The sequence below is a fragment of the Poeciliopsis prolifica genome, unplaced genomic scaffold (assembly GCF_027474105.1).
Source record: "Poeciliopsis prolifica strain line A6 unplaced genomic scaffold, Auburn_PproV2 SCAFFOLD030, whole genome shotgun sequence".
Taxonomy (NCBI): Eukaryota; Metazoa; Chordata; class Actinopteri; order Cyprinodontiformes; family Poeciliidae; genus Poeciliopsis; species Poeciliopsis prolifica.
In genome coordinates this window covers 4,392,011-4,415,474 of record NW_026562405.1, presented here as the reverse complement: position 1 = coordinate 4,415,474, position 23,464 = coordinate 4,392,011, and the positions used below count along the sequence as shown (strand labels likewise).

Genomic DNA, 23,464 nt, shown 5'->3' with positions numbered 1-23,464 from the left:
CTTTTCAACCTCAGAAGGTTTCTTGAAGATGCTTTACAATGAAATCAGTCGCTTCCATTCATACACACATTCACACACTGATGAAGGTAAGCTCCTGGATTGTATTCACAGCTGTAAGGCTGACATTTTGCACCATTGGCCCTTCTGAACAGAAACAAAAACTTATTTTCTTTGGACCTACAAAAAGACAAGTCAATGCACAGCTTCAGTTATCACAGCTATAAACTAGCAATCAGACACAAACTCTGGGTGTTGTGATGCACTCTGACCTGAACCTTCAGAGACACATAAAGACAGTTATAAAGTTGGCCTTCAATCACCTGAAGAATATTTCTACAATTAGAGGACTAAGGAAGACCAAGAGAAACTCATCCATGTATTGATTAAATTGATTATTGCAAGTAGGTCATAGGTCTGAATAAAAGAAATCCATCAGCCAACTGCAATTGATCCAGAACACTTCTGCTGGCGTTCTCACTAAAACCAGGAAGATAAGCCCAGTTCTAAAGTCCCTACACTGGCTCCCTGCAGCTTTGAGAATAAACTTGTTAGTTTATAAATCAGTGAGCGGCTCAGCACTAAAAAACATCAAAGATCTGCTGCAGTCATAGCAACCTTCCCAACCTCTCAGGTCTTCTGCTTCTGGGGATGCAGAACAGAACCAAACATGGAGAAGAAGCACACAGATCTGGAACAAACTTCCAAAAAAAAAAAAACACAAAATAGCCAAAACACCAAGTTCCTTTAAATTAAGGCTAAAAACCTACCTGCTTAGAGTTGCTTTGATTAGTAGTAACTGGAACATTGATCAACATATTTTATGTGTATTTGCTTCATGAAATTTAATGACAGCATTTAACAAAATGTAATGTTTATTGCTGATTCATTGTAAAGTGTATGATGTTTTATGATGTAAAGCACTTTGAACTGCCTTGTTGCTGAAATGTGACTTTAACTTGACTTAATAACACACTGCCTGTTCAAACAACCATGAAGACATGAACTGTTCCAGAAGGGTCTAATCGTTGGCATCAAATAAAGAAAACATCTGAGAGTAATAGTGTGTTGAAAAGTTTGTTAAAAAAAAATTAAAGTAGGGAATTGTTGTCTTAAAGGAAAAATTCTTGACTGTGCCTGATTGAAGAAGAAACAGCAGTGTTTTACTTAGAGCATTTTTACATTAGCAAGATGAAAGGTCAAGAAGGATTCAGGCCTGACCAGCTTTAATCACTGAAACCAATCAGGAAAAATGGGTTTAGTTTGACGGGGAGCATAAAAATCAACCAATGAAACAAGATCCTGAAGAAAATGTGTCTCGGTTCCTATTGATGGATGAAGCAAAAATAACACTGCAGTCACATGTTTTCCTGATGCGTTGCAGCCCAGATTAGAACCAGAATGCAGTAATGTGAGAACACCAAACTGAAAACACCCATTAGCTGCATCAGACGGCTCTCATCAACACAAGCCGTTAACATGTCTGCGCACCTGAGAGGGAACATCAATATGAGCAGCGCTGCTGAGGCTCATGAAGCCTGAGGTTGATAGCTTTGGTCTGTTTAGCGCTGCCGTTCACCAGCAAGAAAAACATTTAACACTTTCCATATAATTCATTTATTCTGTTTATTTATTTAACCGGTTTTAAGCTGAATTTGTCTGGCTGTTATTATGGTATGGAGAATGTTACAGCTGGATATTTACGATGAGGAATGACATTTTCCACAGAAACCCTGAAGCAGACGCAGATGAAGCTAAACTGCAGTGTTTGTAGCACGCGGCCCAGTATGGAAAATGTGTGTTAATCGTCCTGCGGTCCTGCCAACTGGGCTGGACCGCCGACTCCCCGAGTAAACAGGCCAATGTGTTCCACACCACCGCCGCCGCCGCTTGGTGTGTTATTTGGCATTTTGCTGCAGCCTGTCCAGCACTGTCCCGCCCTGACATTTAGACTGGTGTCGCTAATTAACACCTACGGCTCTTTTCCTTTTCATCATCTGAGCAACACGAAATACAAGCTTCTGCAGAACCTAAAAGGACTAAAAACAAGCTGCTGGACTACAGAGAGCCTCAGTGAGTCAGATAACGGCAGAAAACCAAACAAACCCAGTTGTTTGCGGATGCCTCAGACATCCATCAGAATGACGAACAGAACCTGGAGCAGGTTCTGCTGTCATAAAACCGTTTGAAGAGGTAAACAATCTGAGCAGATGTGCATCTAATGAACATCTGGTTCTCCACTGGAGAAAATTAAAACAAAAGCAGAAGAACCATTAATATCTAATAACCCAGAACCAGGACCTTTGTAGATCAGTGGGAGGTTCTGGTCTGTCCAGTTCTGCTCTGACTCACCTGGAAGTGCTGAAAGGTTCTGTTCCGATCGTTGCATTTCTCTGAGAAACTCCTCATGGTTCTGAAGAACAACAGGAGGTCCCGGGTCTCCTCCACCCTGAAATCACAGCGCATGGTCACAGGAAGCAACCATAAACAGCCAGGCTGCCTCTCATCTCAGCTTAAATCGTTTTGTCTGTTTGCTTCAAAGCGACATCTTATGATGTCACAAACTGACTGCAAAGATTAAACAAATTAAACGCACAAAAATAAAATACAAGAATCCAGACACTTAATTTTCAACTCCAAAAACAGCAAAAATAACGTTTCATTTGTCTGACTTTTGTTTTATTGGAAATAATTAAACTTCACAGAATATCAAGTTACAGCATCTGTAAAAAATATTCACCCTGTTGGATGGTTTACCCTTTTTATTGCTTTTACAAATCAATTATGATCAACAAAATTGGCCAATTTTGATAAATAAGTGTATAACAAAATTTCCTCTCATGCCAAATGATTTCTAAAAATGAAATAAAAATATTCAATTTAGTACACTTTTCTGTGCCAATTGACTTTATAAAAAATACTTCAGTTAAATCATATGTCCATTTAAAAAAATTCTAGTTACAAATCAGAGCATTAAGCTCAATTTATGATTCAAATTAGTTAAAAAGGGTTATGTCTAAGGAAACCCAGCAGAGAATCGAGTCATTAATGCTGCGTTCACTCCTCCTGGACCAGCAGGGGGCGAAAGTGGAGAGGAAAACCTCCTCTTTAACAGGAAGAAACCTCCAGCAGAACCAGAACCAGGTTCAATATGAGAGAAAACATCTTAAAATCTGATTCCTAGAAAGTCAACATGACTATAGTTAAATGTGCAGTTATTTTTTATGGTCCAATATAAACCTTTAACCTAGTAGAAATATGTTTGCTCTTTTTAGTGTTGTTTTTCTCTTCTTTTGTTTTTTTTAAACAACAACCTGCCTGTAAGACTACAGATGATCCACATTTACCCGGCTCACCTTTGCACAGCTACTTATATACGTGTGATTGCGTACACACCTTGATCACCTTAAAATAATCAAACCTGTTGATAATCAGCAGGTTTGAGTTAATCTGCTGATCCAACCCTGTTTTCTTCTTTTAGCGAGAATGAAATTACCCCATAGATGCATTTCATGCACTGCGGTGCACGGATCAATGCGTTGCATCTTAATGAGACAAAAACTGAGAAAAGGTACTATTTACATTCGAGCGAGGTTTTCACACTTTTATTTTTATCATCTTTATTTTGTGTGCGTGTTACCTTATTGTCTGAGGATAAATGTGGTTCAGTTTTATTGTTTACGTTTGAACAATAACATATTAAAATTATGAAAAAACATCGGGTTTGATGCTTCTTGGTCTAAATAACACCAAATGACATCAGATTCCAGTGAATTTAGGTGAATTTTGACGCTTTGTAGTTTGATATTGTCCACAGAAAAAGCCAGCGTGGAAATGTGCCGCACATTTTCACGCCAGTGAAAAAGTGTGCATATATTTACACAAACATTGACGCAAAGTTCATTTTTTAAATGCTGACTTGTGCGTAAAATATGCCGCTGCACATTTTTGGTGCGCACGTACGCTTTATCCATGAAGCACCAGATCTTTAGGAATTCAGCCTGAACTTGTTTTATTGCTAACATTTTAGTATAAAGCAGATTCATTTCTGAATCATCCAGATCAATACAGATTAGAAAATGAGAAATAAAATCGGTTTCTTCACTGACGCTGCGTATGACAGGGCAGAAACGTCTAGGTCTGGTGCAGAGTGTGACGGAGCCTTGGACCTTCTGGTGAAGGATTTCCAGAGTTTTCCGAGGGGGCCCAGGCCTAGACGGCAGCCGGGTTAAATTTCCAGATGACTGTTATTCGGCACAGAGTCGATGGAAACATGGCAACAGTCTGACTTCTAATGCAGCACTATCAGAGAGGCAGACGGAGACAGAGCGATCCCAGTTTGATAGCAAAAGGACTGACTGGTTGAACCGGGTCAGGAGAAAGAGATGAAATCTTCAGCGCGGAATGAAATAAAACACCGGGAATGTTGAGCAGATTAATCTCGATGGGACTGAATGAAGACGTGAGGAGGTTTTCCTGGATTTCAGTTATATCGTCACAAGGAAACAAGAAAACTCTGTAAAAGGACGGAGCTCTAAAGAAAAAAATTACATTTCAAAGCAAATCGACATCAACCAGCTGACAAATTAGGGTCAATCGTATTTTGCTGAAGCCAGAAGTTTACATATGCCCAATAAAAATATTGTTTTTATCCACTTTTTTCTCATTGTCTATTTGCTAAAAGTCATAATGATGAGTGAAAATGTGCAGGACAAAATCCAGAGACTTTGTGAAAATGCAGCTGATGCTGGTGAGTCAGAGTCACTGTCCACAGTTTAATATATTCTGTACCGATATGGGCTGAAAGGCCGCTCAGCGAAGAGGAAGCCATCACTCCAGAAGAAACATAAAAAGCCAAACTAACAGGAACAAAGATCTTCATTTTTGTAAACATGTCCTGTGGTTTGATGAGACTAAAGTGGAACTGTTTGGACACAATGACCATTGTTACATTTGGGGGAAAAACAGGATATATTTGATGGTGGCAGCACCATCATAGTGGTTTGTCACAGGAGGAACTGGTTCACTTCATATAATAGATGAAATCCTGAGGAAAAAACCTTATGTGGAAAAACTGCAGCAACATCAGCATTTTAAGAAATGGACAAGAACTCCATGAAACAGATGCTTTAACCCAAATCATCCAGTTAGAAGGTAATGTTAACAAATACAGAGCAGATGTATGTAGATTTCTGATCTTGTAGACATTAGTGAGTATACCTGACAAATTCTTTCTCTTACTGTAGAAGTTTTTAAAAAGTATAAATAATTCTGGTGAATCTGACTTGAACCAAAAAATTCTGATTTAACTTCAGTCAGAGAGAAAGAAAATGTAGATGCATCTTTTAATTTGGTGTATGTAAACTTGTGGTCCTAGAGTTGTGCAGCGTTCTGGTTTCGGATGTGTGTAAACTTCTGCTTACAGGTATGTATAAACTTCTGGTTCCAGGTCTGTGTGGCATTTTCGTCTCTGCAAAGAGAAACTAAGAACAATTAACATCTTTGTGAAAGGACCGAGGTGGCACAGAGGGGTTGAAGTCGACCCAATGCTGAGCAATCAGGCTCCACTCATGAAAGGGTAAACAGGCTTCAAGACCTAATAGTGTATTGCTGACGAGACTGTAATCCCAGATTAAAACGAGCAAGATCATTAGTCATCATCATATGGAGAATAACCAGTCACCATTGATAATGGAGGAGGAACCTTTGGTTTCCACCAAGCTGTTAGCCGTCTGGTTCACTGATGAAGGATTGATCTCCAGATTACAGATTAAAACCCATCAAAGAGATGTCTCTAAACTGTGGCTAAAAGCAAGAAAGAAGATGAAGAGTGGAGGAGATGCTGTCCATCCTCACCCACACTCCTAACAACACACAGAGAGTTTTCAGAGAGCTGAACAATTTATTTAAAACACCTGGGAATGAAATAATTCAATAAAACCTCGGCAGAGTAGTTCAGATCATAAAAAGGTTCAACATGTCTCCTTTAAAAGCTTCCAGCTGAAGCTCTGCCTTCAAATAGAGATGCAATCGAACATATTTTAAACTAATTGAATTTTAATGAATGGAAAGTTTATTCACAAGCATTGTTTTCCCCTCCTGCTCAGTACCAACGGTCACTAAATTAGATCAACATCAGAAAGATCCACATCAGAAAGATCCACATCAAAAAGATCCACATCAGCTTGGATAAAGTGGGAAATAATCTTGGAGGAGGAAACCCACCCTGACCTTAAGAGAAACTCATCAGTAACACCTGAACCCGGACGGATCCACCAGAGATGGTCCATCTGGGCTGGACAGTAAGGACTGGCTGAAACAAACACACACACACACACACACACACACACACACACACACACACACACACACACACACACACACACACACACACACACACACACACACACACACACACACACACACACACACACACACACACACACACACACACTCATAAAGACAGAGGTCCTGATGGAGCAGCAGCAGCTGAATCATTGTCTTCAGAATTTTTCCGTGTGCTGGTTGCCAGGTTCTGCAGTCTGGGTCATCCGATCCAGATGTGGTTTGGCCTCAGACTCAGAGCAGAGCAGACGCTCTGCAGCAGAATGCAGAACGGACCAGAACCTCTCAGCACTGGGTGTTAGACTGGCACACTGATAATAGGGCCCTGGTCCAACCTCAGCCTTTCAATCAGGATGAGGTCTGGACTTTGACTAGGCCACTGAAATTCCTCAATTCTCCTCTTTTTCAGCCCTTCTGTCATTGACCTGCTGCTCAGTTTGAGACTCTGGTTCTGTTGAAGACCCAGTTTGGACCAAGCTTCGGCTGTAGGACAGAAGGACTAACATTGGACTCTAGAATACTTTTGGCTGCAGTCAATTACAGCAGAATCCCACTCAACAGTTGGTATGTGGTGTTTGGTCTCTTCCATCGCGGTTCTGTCCATCATAGTTCAACATCTCCACTCTGGTCTCATCTGTCCAGAGGACTTTGCCCCATAAGTCTCGTCCTTCTTCCACATGCAGTTCTGCTGACCTCAGTCAGGCAGCCATCTTGTTTCTAGAGAAAAAAAAGGCTCCTCCCTTGAATCTTCCCAAGCAGCTAGAATGGTTCATGGTCATGATCTTTGACTTTGACCAGCTAACTGAGGCCTATGGAGTATGAGATGGAGCGCTTCGGTTTCAAAATTATACAATTTATATTATGTGAAATTATTTTAACTTTAAAGTTTGCTCAGTAAAAATCAGAGATTCATTGTAGAAGATCATGACAGCTGAAATAATGTATTTTTCCACCTTAGTCATGTTTTCAAACCCTTCCACCTGCTTACTCCTCGTTCCCTCTCAGATCACCCCCCATTAGTTATGACTGCAGGTCAGTACCTGGACAGGAAGCTGCTGAGGCTCTGTAGGTCGCTGGAGTCCAGGGCCAGGTTCAGATCTCTGATTCTCCGCTCTGTTCTCGATCCATCCTGCAGACATGACATCCATCAGTAAAAACAGTCCACCATCTGCTCCAGTTAGCTAACAGTTCCAGCTTCAATCCTGTTTACACAAATTAGAAATTTACTTTGACTTTCCCAAATTAGAAAAATTATTTGAAACTATTTTATGATTATATGTGTGAACAGTTTCAGTTCACACATGCATGAAGTGTCCAATATATGGTATTAGATATTAAGGAGGGGTAGACTAAGGCATGCAGGACTGAATGCAGATATGTCACTCCACTGAGAGGACAAATGCAGAAAAAAACACAGGTGGAGACAGGACAGCATGAACAAAATCAGAACTTTATTTCCGTCTAGGAATGGACAACAATATATATCATAATATAAACATGCTCAACATCAATAGATCATACATCCAATATATGGAATATTCACTAATCCAGAAACACACCACATTCTGGGAGATGTAAGCTTTAGTCACTAAAACTCTAACAACCAGCTAAATACATTTGGTGGAATCAACTATTTCACTCATTCTTTGGTTACCTAGAAACAACTTGCTGAGAAACTTGTGCAGAAGCAGTTTCAGGTTTCACCACCTTAAAAACAAAAGACTGTGCCATGGAGTGAAAACTGGATAAAACAGAAAAGGTCATGCTCCGAGTTTGGCAGTATTTCATATATTTAAAACAAAACAAAAAAAGAATTAATAATTATCAATATCAACTGATGTGAAATGCTTTTTTATGATTTTTTTATGATGAAAATGTTTTACATCTTAAAAAATTTTCAGCCATATCGTCCATCCATCAAGTCCATCTTTTCCAAAAGCTTGTTTGTTGTTTGGGGGACTGTTTTTCATATCCATATCCGGTGGTAATGGAGTATTTTAAATTTATTATGCGAATAATTGATTTAATTACTTAAGTACAAGTCATGAGCATCATTCCTAAAGTTTCAGGAGTAGCTGAAATCACTGATCTAATTATGGCTCTCTGTCCCCCACTGCTGGCTAAACCCTGAACTATTTTCTAATATTTCTCTCTACAGATCTCCTCGATCCATCAACTGACACTGATCTGGAGCTAACAAGGACAAAAAGCAAAATCCCATCTCCTCCTTCTGACCTAAATACAGCCAGAGAAACAACAGTCACAAGAAAATTAAACAACAAAGAGACTGAGAGCAGCTGCTGGTCCCAGAGCCAATATCAGTAAAACAACCTTAACATCAAGAGAATAAAAAAACTCACCTTGAGCTCAGAAAGCTGGAACTCCACCTGGAAAACCAACTCAGAGCTGCAACCTGACAGACAGACCTGGTGGACCACCTCCGGACCGCCTGGCATACACACAGAAACAAATAACACCAGACTTTTATTCTGAAAGAGAAACTGGGCATCTGACTAAAGTAGTGTAAGTAGTGTCCAGCAGATTCTCTTCCTTACAGCTCTGCAGGGTCTTTGTGATGCAACTGTTCAGGGTGATGCCATTCATCTGAGTCTGCAACTTCAGGTCCTTCTCCAGCTCCTCCACCTCCTCCTTCAGCCTGGACACCACCATCTCTTCCAGGTCCTGCGTCCGTCCACAGACAAACGCTCTGCAGAGACAGTCAAACATAATTTCTCTCTGGTACTCAAACATGGAAACTGATGGAAATAAAAGGAGGTAAACTCACATAGCGTTCTGCATATGTCCCCTGAACTGAAAGGAGATATTTCCCCAGCTGTCCTGTCGCTGCTGTTGCAGCGCTCTGATCTCCTCCTCCAGCTGCTTCACCTCAGCCTCCAGCTGCTTCACCTCCTCTGCATTCTCCTCACTCATCTTCCTGAGGAGTGTTGTTGCTGTTTCCTCCAGGAAAAACAGCAACAACACTCAGATGTAGGCCTGTCACTATAACTAATTTTGCTGGACGATAAATTGACCCAAAAGTTTTTGCAATAATCAATCAAATTGTTGTTTTGATACCATTTTCAAGTATTTTAATACATTCTCAAAGATCAATAAACTTTAAATCCTAACGAGCCTTTAACAATGGACATGGAAAACATTTCAAATACCCTAAATAAATAAACAAAAGAACAGAAACAACAAATAAAATGCATTGTGACATTTCTAGAAACAATACTGTCACTTAAAAAGGGCTAGTTGAAACCAAAGCACCAGACTGAAGACTTTTGCCATTCAGTTTTTGGTAGAAAGAGAGAGAAGAAAGAGAAAAATGCTAAACCATACAAATGGACGTTTTTGAGCTCATTTAACTTCTAGGATTAGTTTTGCTGCACTTCACTTTTCACTTATTCTTGAGTGATGTTGGTATAAAGTAACTGTCCTCCACTTTAACTGGAGAACAATGTCTGGCTAACCTATTAAGTTTATACCTTTGAATCAATAACACAGCAAACAGACTTACAATTTATGTGAAAGTAAAATATATTAGTTCTACATTAACTTGTTTTTCTAATGTTATTTCCATCCGCGAAGTTTGTTGCTCTTACCCATTTCTGTTCAAAACACGTAAGAACTGTTACGTTCAGAAAATAACCAACAAAAATTACCATTTACCATATTTATTTATGAAGAAACACAATCAAATTGAATTTATACGGAACCGGAGAATTCTACACAGTAAATTCGGCCACATGATTGTTTCCAATCATAAAAAGGCTAATTAATTTAAACTTTTTCCCTACCTGGTCTGAGTGTCCCAGCTGATCTCTGAAGCTAGCTGTTTGCAGCCTCCCGCTCTCTGGACTGTACCACCTCGGTCTGAAATTAGGGGGTCAGACGGTGTCGCTGTCGAATCCTTATTGAGTGCTTCTGTTGGTACCATAAAAACAAATATAAGTAAACGCAAGCTAAATTTCATAAAATAATGCGTTAATGTTGGTGATACAGTGTCAAAATAAGATGTGTTCGGGCGCAAAAATGTGAAACGTCCCCTCTTCAATTTCACAGTAGATAGGACACAAGAAATGTCTTGACGAAAGCCGAAAAACTCTGTTTCGCTGCAGGAATATAATTTTGCATATGTATTATACTTGATAACTAAAATGTGTTGTCTTCTAAGTGTTTCTTTTAATCTTTTACATGCTGGCATTGTGTTTTTTTGCATTAATATAAAATATAAAGTACGCGGAACGTTTCCAGCTAAACTACCGGAAGTAAATGTCAGTCGGACTCGAAAGAGCGAGGAACCGGCTGAATACATGTGAGGTAAACATTAGAAATTTCTATTATTGCTGTCCGCTTGTAGATTTTAGAATTAGTTGATATTTTTTGTGATGTGTTAAACATAAAATGATCACGAGTTCATTCTCCTGTTTTCTGTTCTTCTGACCTGTAAAACAGTTTAATGTTACCTGCAAAAATAACTCAAACCTGGATATTGATTCCAGATTCCTCCATTTAAAAAGAACAGCACGACCACTAGACTGCCGTCAGCTCCTTTATGCATTTGATCTTTTGTTTGAGTTTACATAACACGCAGTTTCTTTTAGATTTTATTCCCAATACTTTTAACAGTGTTTCCCATCCTCCTTCAAGCAACTTGGGACTTATGATCAATGTATTTTGAATATTTTATGTGTTTATCCTATTCATAAACCCTTGGACTGTTTACATAGTTTCATAAAAATCGAGCTATGTCATATCTTTATTGTTTTTTTATTGTATAGTTTGATTTGATTACATTTTTATTATTCCCACGAACCAAGACCAGGACAGGTCAGTTAGAGGTTATATATATATAAACATTTTCTTTTTTGTTTACTGTTATTAAACTGATTATCCAAAGTGACCTACAAAATGTTGATGAACTAATGAGTTGAACAATTTAATAAATATATTTTCAGAGAAAAATGATTAAACCCTAAATCCCTTTTGACTATAGAAACAGAAATGCTTGTTCACAAAAGAAGCTGCTCCATTGTCTAACATCTCTGTCTCCTTTAAGGTTTGATGCTGAAATAAGTGATGCTGCTCCACACACATCAGTAGATATCTGGATGGCCGTGTTTGCTACATGCTGCTGGTGTTTGCTGTTCCTGAAGTGATTTTGGCTTTGTCGATTCGGCACAATGCGGCGGCTTTACATCGGCGGGTTGAACCACACTGTCACCCAGAAGGATTTGAAGGACCGATTTGGAAAGTTCGGAGAGGTTCTGGATGTAGAGCTGCGGACCAGGAGGGATGAAAAGGGTGAGAATGCTCCTGATGGTCTGAGAGTTGTAAAATAAGTTAATGTGTTTCAATATCATCTTAATGGTTAATGATACCTACAGTTTTCTCTATTTTGGTTCTTTATTTATTTTGATTTGAAAACTGGGTTGTCTTTTCACCAAATTAGTGGATATAATTTTTCTTTGAATGTTTGCTGGTGCTGAAAGCTTAAAGTTCTGCAATATTTCCCAATCAAACAAAGAAATGGATAACTTTAAGGGTTTCTGGTTAAAATCAGGATTCTTCTGAGAGTCTCCATCTGATGTCCCGACGCTATTGTCCTATTTTTTTTCTGCAGATGTTCCTTACAAAACATTCGCTTACATCAACATCAACATTTCTGAAGCAGACCTGAAGAAATGTAAGTCAAGAAACTTCTACAGCCAGTATTTCTATCTTGAAGCAGCTGCAGGAAACTTTCTCTGTAAGATAAAATGATTCTGTCCTGTGATCTGATGAAAGACAGATATTGTCAGACATGTAATATTATTTCTTTATGACCTTCAGAACAGTCAAATAATAGATTTTTATCTAAAATAAAGAGTATCTTGTTGATGACAATGATGTAGGAAGTTCTTAATGAAATTAATCAGTTCTGAACCTAATTAGAACAGATTCAGAGGAGGTGAAATTTTCTCCATCTCCCAGTTTTTCTGTTTACTCTCTGAGATTTATATGACATCAGAGTCTAGGTCATTTTCAGTCTTCATGTTTTCTCTGCAGGTATGACGGTTCTTAATAAATCCAAATGGAAAGGAGGAACTCTGCAGATTGAAGCAGCCAAGGAGAGCTTCCTCCAAAGGTTCATTTTGTTACTGAACTCCACATCCTGGGGAGGGAAATTTCATTTTTTACAGAAGAGCTGGTTATAAAATTCAGTAAGCAGAGAGAGATTTATGTCAGTGGCCTATTTACAAATGAAAATCTTTTAAAAAGCTGCTGGATTTATGGATTGATAAACATATTTAGTCTTTGTCCTAGAGATGAACTGATCAGGATTTTACCAACTGATACAGATTTTCAGTTCTCTTAATTTCTGATATGCAGATCAGTTTTGAATAAATAAGTAAAATAAAAATCAAAAATTTGTGCTTCAGTATGTCACAAGTTCATCACAGATCAGACCTGATTTAAGGAGAAGTTGGCCGGTTACCATTAGTGGTCAGTTAATTAAAAATAGCATCTAGTAATGTTTATATTGTGATTTTATGACTGTTTAGTTATTGTAGAGATAACAACTTTCAATGTAGGTTTTATGATATTAACCTGTTTTATTAACTAATCTATTAGGGAGTATTGATGGAAACTAGCTTAAACTCAATGTGGTCCAAAGCATCTTTTAACAGTGTTTGCACATTATCCCTGTGTTAAATGAACAAAAACAAATTCACCGGTTCTTAGAGTGAGAACATCAGAGACTTTCAATGGAAATTTTTAAAATAAAAGAAACTCTATTTTATATAAAAGATAAACATGGACAAGACATTATGAAATCAAGGCTATGATGCATTAATTTTCCTTTTCTCATTAAAGTTTCTCGGTGAAACTTTAATCAGCAGTCAGTAAAAACAAACACTTAATTTGTCACAGCTTGTTCTCCTTAATTTATCTCTTTCCCCATAAAAAATGAACTCTACAATACATCAGGCTGTTTGTTTGTTTTAAATAAATACTCTGCCTCAACTTTTAATAACAATAAAGTAAACATTTTACCTTTTAAAATATTGTATAAGTTTATGAAAAGCTCTCAGTATTTTAGGAAATAATTAGTATTTTCTTACAAACCTAAATCAGTCAAAAACCTCGGTTATTTTAACAGAATCAGTTTTGATGATCAAGAATCTGATGCTTTAATTACCAGAAAGAAAAAGATGCCATTTGATTAAACTATAAATATATTTTATAATGTTTGATTTCATTTTTGAGATAATGTTCTGTTTACCAGCTGCAGCTGATCTGCTGATCTCCAGCAGTCATTGGTTGAGATTCAAAATCCACCATCAAACAGTTATGAATACACTCACCTCTTGGGACAATTTAGAGACCAGTTAACCCAACACTTGTATTTTTGGATTGTTTGAGGAACCTGGAGTGCCAGAAGTTACCCATAATGCAGAGGGAGCGCATGAAAACTGCATTATTAAGTTAATAAATGTGCTGCAGGTTGGCTCAGGAGCGTCAGGAGGCAGCAGAACATCATCTTGAAAGATCTGTAAATGAAGCAAGGAAGCAAAAACTTCTGGATTCATGGAGCAAAGCTGGAGTGGAAAACTTCACCATGAAGGCTGCGGTGCCGGGATCTGAAGTACCAGGACGTAAGGTTGGTTTGTCAGCTTCTTCCTGTTCCTGATAAATCTGCTGAGATGTTCCTCATCTAAATATGAAAACCTCTCAGAGTTTTCCTCTGTTCGTCAGTCTGGATGTTTGGATCTCAGTTTGTTTCATCAGCAGAGCTCTACAGTGTCCTCATGTCTCCACTAACCTCACCTGGTACCTGTTCAGGATAAACACATCTGGATCGGCTGTCAGAACCAAACTAAAGTCCACATCATCCACTTCATGGTGCATTTAGTGTGTAGTTTCTGGAATTATTTTTAATCTGAGCTGAAAACAAGCAGATCATCAGATCATCTTCAGTTTACTGTTTAAATCACAGTTTCAATCTGATCAATAAGGTTTCATTTGGACTTTTTGATCTTCGTGCTGAGAACACCAGACCTGCCGTTTGATCACTCAGATATTCATAGGGAGAATCTTTACTTCATTCCAAGAGCTGAACAATGGAAACATCTTGTCAGTGAAGGTGTGTGTGAAGGTGTGTATGTGTGTGTTAGTATCCAGATCAGAGAACGACAGCTTTCCTCCGTCCCAGTCCAGATTCACTCTGATCCTCTGGAGTTTATTCTGGACTGAGAGAAATGTGGGAGGAGCTGGTGAAGACCATGCTTTATATTCACCTTTACAGAACAATATAACCAACCATCCAGACTGTATGCCTCCCTTCCTCTGGACAGACTCTGCTATCACTCCAAGCGTCCAGCCTTCTCTGTCTCCAACATCAACATCCCAGCTGTTGTTCCCGGAGTTAAAACCCTCAAAGCTCAGAGCAAAATACACTAAATCCAATCTCTCTGGATTATCAACGATCACAAACTGATTTCTGCTTTAGTTCAGGTAGAACAGATTTGGGGGGGAGCTTAAAGCTGTTAAGACATGTTGCCTCACCCATAATCAAGGTGTGTTTTGTTACAATGTCCAAAATCCAACATTTGAGCCACTATAAAACTCACTGATTAACAGGTTTTATTTTTCTCTGCTCAGATCGAAACAAAACCTGTAATAAAGATGGTCGAATAAACTAGTGATTTCAACCCTGATTGAAACTTTTTACTAAGATCTTCATCATCCAATGACCAGTGCTGCTCTTCCTCCAGACCCACTGCAGCAACAACTCAGTTTTTGTTGCTAAATGTATTTTTAATGTAATGCTTATTATTCTCTGATTTAACTTTTTGTTAAAGACACAATCAGATATTTTGGTCTGAGCTCCATACAGACATGTTTGCTAGTTTTATCTGTTGGTCTCTATGAAACGCAGGTTTGTGTGTGGAGGTAGAGATGTTGACTCTGTTCTCTGGTTTCAGGACTGGGTGGTCAGTAAATTCGGTCGAGTTCTTCCTGTGCTGCAGCTCAGGTCTCAGAAAGGCAGCAAAGCTCGAACAGTGAAGTACGACCCATCAAAGTACTGCCACAACATCCGCAGACTGGACCGGACTGGTCCAGATGAGACTCTGTCAGTCACCCAGCTCACCTGGCAGGTGGAGGGAGGGGATGATGACATCAGCAAGAGGAGGAGGGGAGAGTTCCCCCCATACGAGCCAATCAAACCTAAGAAGAGTCGCACGGATCCAGGCAGCTCCGTTAATGTTTTCAGCAGGAACAGGTAACTTTTACAAATAATCCTATCTATTCACGAGGAAGTGTTTTTACACAAAGCAGCTACGGACAAAATTAGCAATATGTTGACAGCTCATGAAATGTTGATTTTTTTTGCACAGAATAGTTGTAGGAGAATGTTGAGGAAAAACGTTTTTAATGTCTGTCATCGGGCCTGGTTCTGATAAAAGATAGAAGATAGTGCAATGGATCTCTGACCTCAGTTTGCCTCGTTTGTTCTGTTTGTATACAGAAACCCTGTGTCCTCATTCGGATGTTACATATTTATCTACTGTGACTTATTTTGTAAGCATGTGTCATCAAAATAGGTAAAGAGTCTAGAACTTGTTCCACTGTTCAGTTTAAAAATGTAAAAGCATGTAATGCCTGTTATTGAGCATGTTGGAACATCTGTGATGCTGTGGGCCAATTTCTCCTTCAAAGTTCCAAACACTGAAGAATGATTGTATTTTTTGATAAAGGCATCATGTGTTTATCAGAAAGAAGTTTATTGGATTTCTTTAAGAACAGTGACCAGCTGCCAGAAAAAAAAAAACAGAACTTTGCCAGATGTAAAAAAATAACTTGAGGTATTATTTTAAAGAATCATAAAGCCTTGTTATGAGAAACTCCAGCTGTGATGATTTTGTGAAACTCTGGAAGTGATCAATGTAATGAGAACCAAAGGATTTATGTAGGTCAAATAGTTTGACTGGACAATTTAAAACACACAGACAGAAGTGGAAATCGATCTATGTATGTTCCGTAAATATCAAAATGTGGAGACTTTGGTGTTCTTTGACAAAGACTTGGATGGAGATGCACCACTAAAAGCTCTCTTATGTCTTGAGAAGAGGAAGTTTGAATTAAAGTTTATATTTTCTGCAGTGATTAGTTCCCAACCACTTGGCACCCAATGTGGCACAAAGCTGTGGTGAGGGGCGCCTTCTAGATGGGGAAACGCTGAATAAGTGTAATCATTTTCAGGGTTATGATCCTGCAACAAAAGATGAATTTATTTTTAAAGCTTACTAATTATTTAGCAGACCAGTGATCCACATAGACATAAAAAACAAAAGTTACATGATTCACAACAACAACTAAAACACGAGCAGATGAAGAGGAGACAGTAGTGAAACATGTAGGACAGGTTTATGATTCATGTTTCTTCTTTTCTTCTTCTGTTAGATCCGAACAGACCCAGAACTCTGACAGAAACGCTGACGTCCATCATATCATCAACGGCTCTGATCTGCCAACCAATCACAGAGCAGCTCAGAGGGAGGAGAGTTGGTTCCTTGACAGCGACGTCGATTCGTACGAGGAAATCCGCAGTCTGGTGGCCACCCAGCAGGGCTCCCATGATGCACTGCAGCAGGAGGCAGAAGACGACAACAACCTGGAAGTGGTGGGATTCGATTATTTAGTAAAATCAGGACCCAAAGGTAACAGAAATTCTTTAAATGGGGATTTTCAATCAATATGCCATCCCAGTTATTAAAAAAAACAACATTTGATCGCTGAGAAACACCAAATAAAGCCAGGCAGTTTTCAGGAGCTGGGATTACTCTGGAGAACCAGCTCTACAATCCGGACTTCACTGAGCAGAGAAGAAGCCTGATGTTCACTTCAGAGGAGTCCGTACCTTGAGATGAGATTGTAGGAAGAATGTGACAAAATAACAGCAAAAGGGAAGACCTGGTGGACCTTCATGGTTTAGGAAAAAATGGGAACATTAAAAAAAAGTAGAAAAAGCTTCACTGAAATTCAGGAGTCAATGAAGTTATTTAAAGTGCAAACTTAGAAACAGCAAAAAGCTAAATATAACCTGACCTGATTTCTTCATTTGATTCCAGGAGACGAGGAAGACTACGACTCTGCTGGCACAGATGAACTGTTTGAATCCAGAAGAAATCCACCTGCCACCCCACAAGAGAAAACTTCATCACCGATAGCCAAGCAGTTTTCAGACAAGAAGAGACAAATGAAAAGAAAAACCACATCTGGAGTTGTTTCCTCCAGTAAAACCTCGTCCTCTCTGCAGAGAGAGAACCCAGCTGGCGTTTGCCCTGCGATAAATCACTCATCAGGTTCACACAGTGACGGGGACGATGAAGAGGAGGAGGGAAACTCTTCAGACTCGTCTTCAGATTTTGATTTTCCAGCCCTGTTTTCTGCTAACTCCAACTATCTGAGGATCTCCTTGGCTGATTTACAGAGGCTGGCCGAGAACAAAGTTCCCAGCATCCTGGGATCGGGACTGAATTTGGAGTCTGGCCTCTCGGTGCGAAAGGCGCGCAAGGAAGCCATCACCCCCGACGAGATCCTCGCCTCCATCCTGGGGGAGGACAGCAGCAGCGACGACAAAGAACACAAGAAGAAGAGGAAGAAAGCAGACGAGGTGACATCAACGTCTCTGCAGCCCTCAGAGGAAACCGGGCTGGAAACTTCCCAAACTGACAGGCGTCTGAGGAGGAAGAGGGAACATGAGCAGAATGAAGCTACGGGCAGCGAGAGACAGAAACATGGAGAAACATCAGAAGTTCTCAGAGATCCACAGGCCGACTCTTCCTCTGGGAGTGAAAAAGAGGAGGAAGAGATGATATCTGGAGAGAATCAGCCTTCATCTAGCAGCTCCTCTGAGGAAGAAGAGCAGCAGGTGGGAGCAGCTCCTCATCCAGCTCCTGCTGCAGGCAGCAAGTCCTCTTCCAGTGAGGAAGAGGAAGAAGAGGCAGAGGAGGAAGTAGCTCCCCCCCGGGTGGCGTTGGCAGCCAAGGAGGAAGAGGAGCTCCAGAGGAAGGCCAACATCAGGAGGCTGGCTGCTCTCCAGCAGAGGCAGAAGGAGGCTGAGGAGCATAAGAAGCTCATCCAGGGAGCTCTGGCCAACCTGGTGGGTGTTCCTGGTTTTCCAACTGGTAGCTAGCTCTGGTTCTGGTGTCCGTTCTGAATAGCCAGGATGGAACAGGACCGATCTCCTCTGATTCCAGACCTCAGTGTTTGTTTTATTGATCTGAACACTTCTGCTAAAGCGCTAAAAGTGGAACTGATTTCATTTAATGCTTTAACATTTTTACTAACTTTGAAAACGTTTAGCGCACTTAACTTTTCCTAAATAACTTAACTGGGCTTTTTTGTAAACTTTCAGTTGAATATAGACTCATAAAACTTTTATTTCCTGATTTCAAATTCAAATTTACTTTATCGATTCCAAAGGGAAATTAAATGTTGTAAGTCATGTTAATTAAAATTCTTCAAAGAGTTATTGTAGCTTGTGATGGCTGTTGGCAGGAGAGATCTCTTGTAGCAGTCTGTATTACAGCAAATTTTAAGAAGCCTCTGACTGAAGACACTTTGTTTTCCCAAGTCAGCCTCAATATATGATGGTCAGAGCTGTTAAACTTTTTTTAAACTCTATTTTGTTATTCCATCAGGAGGCTCCGCCTCCAACCACAGGGAAACACATCGTCTTTGGTTCAGACGATGAGGAGGAAAAGCAGGAAGTTGTTTCAGCGGTCAAAGAGTCAAAGAAGCCCCTGTTCCAGGACAGCCAATCAGAAGACGAAGCCACAGCTGATGGAGCAGCAGCAGCCAATCAGAATGCTCCACACAAAGCAGTGAGTGAGGATCTGAGAGCGTTTGCTCAGCTCTAATCATCCCAGCAGCTTCAGCACCTCTGCTTGTTTCCAGCAGCGCCCGAAGCCGTCGGCTCCTCGCCTGTTTGCTGACAGTGACGATGATGAGGAAGGCGATGAAGAGGAGCATGGCAGCAGATTTGACATCAGGCCGGAGTTTGAAGGTCCAGCTGGACAGAAGGTCTGGTTGTCATGTTGAGATCATGAACTGTAGTCTTGCCTCAGTCTGGTCTAGTCAAAGTTCTGGTTCTGAAACCAAGATGTTTGATTGTTATCCAGCTGATGGAGCTGCAGTCTCGCTTTGGGACGGACGAGCGATTCCGGTTGGACTCCCGCTTTCTGGAGGACGAGGAAGATGAAGAGGAAGAGAAAAGAGGTTAGACGGAGGAGGGATGTTAGAGGAGATCAAAAACTGGATGACAAAAGTCTTGAGTTTGATGTTTTTGTTTCAACTATTCCTTTTTTTGAGGGAAATTTTTATTTACAGAGTCTTTATAATTTATTTATTTATTTATTTTGGATATTTAAAATGTCGTCCTATTCCAGCATTTAAAAGTTCATTAAAAACGAAAGTTTATTCATTTCTGAGAATGTTTTATTGCATTATAATAATAATAATAATAATGATAATTATTATTATTATTATTGTTGTTGTTGTTGTTGTTGTTTATCACAATAACTTCTGAGACAACTTATCGTCCAGCAAAATTTGCCATCATGACAATAGTTCTCACTGAACAAGAACTAGTTCAGTTCAATCAGAACCAGTTTGATTTGTTTCAGGTTCATTGCTTATCACATCCCGCTCCATCAGAACCAATGAGAACTTCATTGTTTTGTTGAGCTGCGGGACAATATGAACCTCCTTCTGTTACCTTCTAAAGGGTTTTTCATTTTCTGTTTTTCAGAAGTTCAGAAGAGTCCAATGGAGGACGAAGAGGCTCTGGAGGAGGAGAAGAAGAAGAACCTGTCCATCCTGCAGAGCGTCCTCAGAACGGGCCAACAGGCCAGCGACAAAACGGCCGGCAAAGCCAAGCAGTTCAGGTGGGCGTCAGTCTGATTTCCAGCTCCGCCTGGACTAAAAGATGGAGTTTGAACAGATTTAAATCTGTTGTTTTGTGTCTGCAGAGACGTGTCGGCGCTGCACTACGACCCGAGCAAAGAGGAGCACACTGCATTCGAGACCAAAGGAGAAGAAGCCAAAAAGGAGAGGTAGAGGAACCACCTCCATCCTCAGATCAAACAATCATTCATGACTTGTGATCACTTGAATCTGTGTGTAGATTCTGTGAAAGTTTAGCTCAGAAGATCCACAAATGATTAGAACTTTAAACTGGAGTCAGACTTTTCCCAGCAGGATCCTGAAGGTTTGTTCTGTTCGCAGCAAGGCGACCCGCAGGAAGAAGAGGGAAGAGGCTCAGAAGCTGCCTGAAGTTTCCAAGGAGATTTATTTCCAGGTGTCTGGAGACCTGAAGGCCGTGTTCGGCCAGACGAACGACAGCTCGGCTGAGGGAGAGGAGGGGACAAACTGGAATAAAGTGGAGGAAGAAGAGGGAAAAGGAGAGGAAGAACAGCTTCCGGCCTCCTTCCTGACAGCTGATCCCAGCTCCACGTCGGAGGAATCCTGCGGATTCAGATTTTCCTTCTTTGGAGACGAACCAGCAGCTGGAAGCGGAGAGACGGGTGAGTCTCATCAGTTCTGCTCAGCAGACCCACACATGGAGCAGATCTCTGTTCATCTCTTCAATCTTCCCGACAGCCGAGTACAAAGCTGAGAAGATCCAGGCGCCGAAGGTCTCCTGGCACCAAGACCCACGTTTCCATGACAGCAGCTCTGAGGAGGAGGTGGAGGAAGACGAGGAGGATGAGCAAGTGAAGAAGGAGGAGCAGAGCAGCGTTGAAGCTAAAAACACAAAGTGAGGGAAAAATCCTGCAAACTTCTGCAGTTTGGTTTTATTTTCTCCAATAATCCAAACCTGAATGTGATCAGAGGAAACCAGCAGGTTTGACTTTGATTCATTGAAGTCACACCAGATTTATCATGATTGGTGAATAAATCTATCAATAAATAATAAATAACCTGCATTTATTTATCAGTGGTGGAAAGAAACAACAACTCAGTTCTGGAGTTTCTTCCTTAATAGATCGACACATTTAATCTGTAAACACTTTATCTTCCAGTAGTAACGTTTTGCTCTTTGGAGGTTCTGGAGAAGATAAAATAATCACTTTGGGTTGAGATTAAATGTCTTCCACTCTTGTATCTTTAACAGGGAGGAGACTCCGTCACAGCCAGATTTCTTCTTCTTCTTCTCTTCTGATGACCACAGACTGAAAGGTGAGATCAACCTTCTGGACTCCATCATAACTGACACTTTCTTATGATGGTTTAATGTTGTTTTTTTTAGCTCTAGACACAGAATTAAATCTTTAAATCTTGACTTTTCTCTTCTGTTGGAGTTTCTTTATAAATCATGTTGAATCTCAGCTCTCTGTTTCGTCCTTCAGAGGGGCCCAAATTGTTCTGTCGGACCTCCCAGCTGAAGGAGCAGAGGGAGCAGTGGGAGGAGAGGACCAGCACGCTCAAACAGGTTTCTATCAGCTCCACCAATAAAAACTGATCTCACAGTCTACTTTGTCGCTCTCTCCAGTCAAAATAAATATCTTTTTCAAACTGCAATTCCTTTAAATCAAACAAGCTACAGAAATATCTTTACATGCTGGATCTGAGATGATCAGAAGCAGGAAAATGAAAAGTCTGACCCACATGGTTGTTTATCACAGAACATTTCTGCGCTGATCCGTCTGCAGAGAATAGAACAGTCAGAAATAAAGTTTCTTGTCAAATAAGGCAGAGTAAATAAATTAGCTTTTATCTGTTTTCTCAGGAATACCGCAAGAAGCACAGAGACGCCAGGAGGAAGCTCAATATGTCTCGGAAGACCTGAGGATCATGGGAAGTGTAGTTTTCCAGTGAACTTAACTCTGAAGAGTTTTAGTTTTCTCAGTCGCTGTTGAGTTTGAAGCAGTTTTGTCCTGCAGACAATGAGCTGCTGATGAACAAAACTTTATTAATACAAAGCAGAGATAATAAAGTGTTAGAGATAGAAACTCAAAATAATTTAACAAGATATTTGAAAATATTATGTCAATACATTTTTTACTCTACTCACACATTACTAAAGTATTAAATCTCAAAGTTTTGATGTAATGACTCCTTATTGTCTGTCTGATTTATGTAAAACATAATAAATCATTTTCTTTAATATTTGAAAATTTTTCAGTTTGTTGCAAAAATCAACCATGTGTGTCGAAAACTTTCATTCTCTTTAAATTCCTTTTTTTGTTGCTTTTGAAGATTTAATTTATGAACAGTATAGATTTTTTTTCCACCAATGTACTACCGTATTTAGATTTCCAGTTCAGACTGATTGTTTTCTGCATCGGTGATTCTCAAAGTGCAAAGCCGTTTTTTCACAACCTGTTTTGTACTAAAACTGAACCTTTTTTTGTTACAAGGACATTTGGAAAGCATTTAAAATGATAATTTTTTACCCCTTAAGCCATTGATGTGTAAACTCTTTTTCATGCCTTTTCACTGTGACCATGCCTGAGACCTTGGAGTTGTGAGCATCTCCAGCCAGCAGCTCATATCCTTAACAGCACCGGCAGGAAGAGTTATTCTTGTCTCCAGAGGTATGCCTGACCAGAACCTGGTCTTCTGGTTCTGGTTCTGGTTCTGGTCTGCTCTGCGTCCACAGAGCCAGAACCAAACGAGGAGAAGCAGCATTCTGCATCTATGCACCACAAATTTGGAACAAACTTCCAGACAACTGTAAAACAGCTGAAACACTGACTTCCTTTAAATCTCTTCCTTTAAAAAAACACACCTGCTTAGAGTTAGATTTTAAATGTAATCAATTACAAATTTAATGATTATTGGCTGAAAGTGCAGCAAATGTATCTAATACTCACTGCGTTGTCTGCATAAAGCAGGTTAATGTTTGTTAACTGAGTTTTTGAAGGGTCCAGTAGGTCAAGTTTTGTAGGTTAGATATTAAAAATGTTTTATTTGCATTGTTATGGCTCTTGACTGAATGTAGTTTTTGATTGTTGATTCTATGTTGCATGACTTTGTGTTTATTATGTAAAGCACTTTGAAATGCCTTGCTGCTGAAATGTGCCATACAAATACAATTTGATTGATTGATTGTATGTTTAACAAT

General features: G+C 39.8%; 2 protein-coding genes across 3 annotated transcripts in view; one reads left to right on the top strand and one right to left on the bottom strand.

Moving 5' to 3' along the window:
* Positions 1–10,210, bottom strand: part of cenpp (centromere protein P) — a 79,682-nt gene extending 69,472 nt beyond the window's left edge. Inside the window, exons 1-6 of one of the 2 annotated variants that reach the window (XM_055050171.1) lie at positions 10,143–10,210; positions 9,128–9,300; positions 8,898–9,049; positions 8,703–8,791; positions 7,383–7,471; positions 2,350–2,446 (exon numbers count right to left, since the gene is read on the bottom strand). In XM_055050171.1, coding sequence (XP_054906146.1) covers positions 2,350–2,446; positions 7,383–7,471; positions 8,703–8,791; positions 8,898–9,049; positions 9,128–9,273 — 573 coding nt within the window. In that variant the 5' untranslated portion in view covers positions 9,274–9,300; positions 10,143–10,210. The remainder of the gene's footprint in view (positions 1–2,349; positions 2,447–7,382; positions 7,472–8,702; positions 8,792–8,897; positions 9,050–9,127; positions 9,301–10,142) is intronic. The other variant, XM_055050172.1, reaches the window with a different exon arrangement.
* Positions 10,211–10,629: 419 nt separating this feature from the next.
* Positions 10,630–22,504, top strand: nol8 (nucleolar protein 8). Its single transcript, XM_055050373.1, has 18 exons — positions 10,630–10,665; positions 11,405–11,649; positions 11,969–12,031; positions 12,394–12,472; positions 13,834–13,990; positions 15,315–15,613; positions 16,795–17,051; positions 17,463–18,496; positions 19,038–19,220; positions 19,297–19,419; positions 19,518–19,614; positions 20,147–20,282; positions 20,367–20,450; positions 20,623–20,921; positions 20,998–21,154; positions 21,512–21,576; positions 21,747–21,829; positions 22,127–22,504. Exons 2-18 carry the CDS (start codon positions 11,529–11,531, stop codon positions 22,184–22,186), a joined length of 3,297 nt encoding a protein of 1,098 aa, XP_054906348.1. The 5' UTR covers positions 10,630–10,665; positions 11,405–11,528; the 3' UTR covers positions 22,187–22,504.
* The last annotated feature ends 960 nt before the right edge of the window (positions 22,505–23,464 follow it).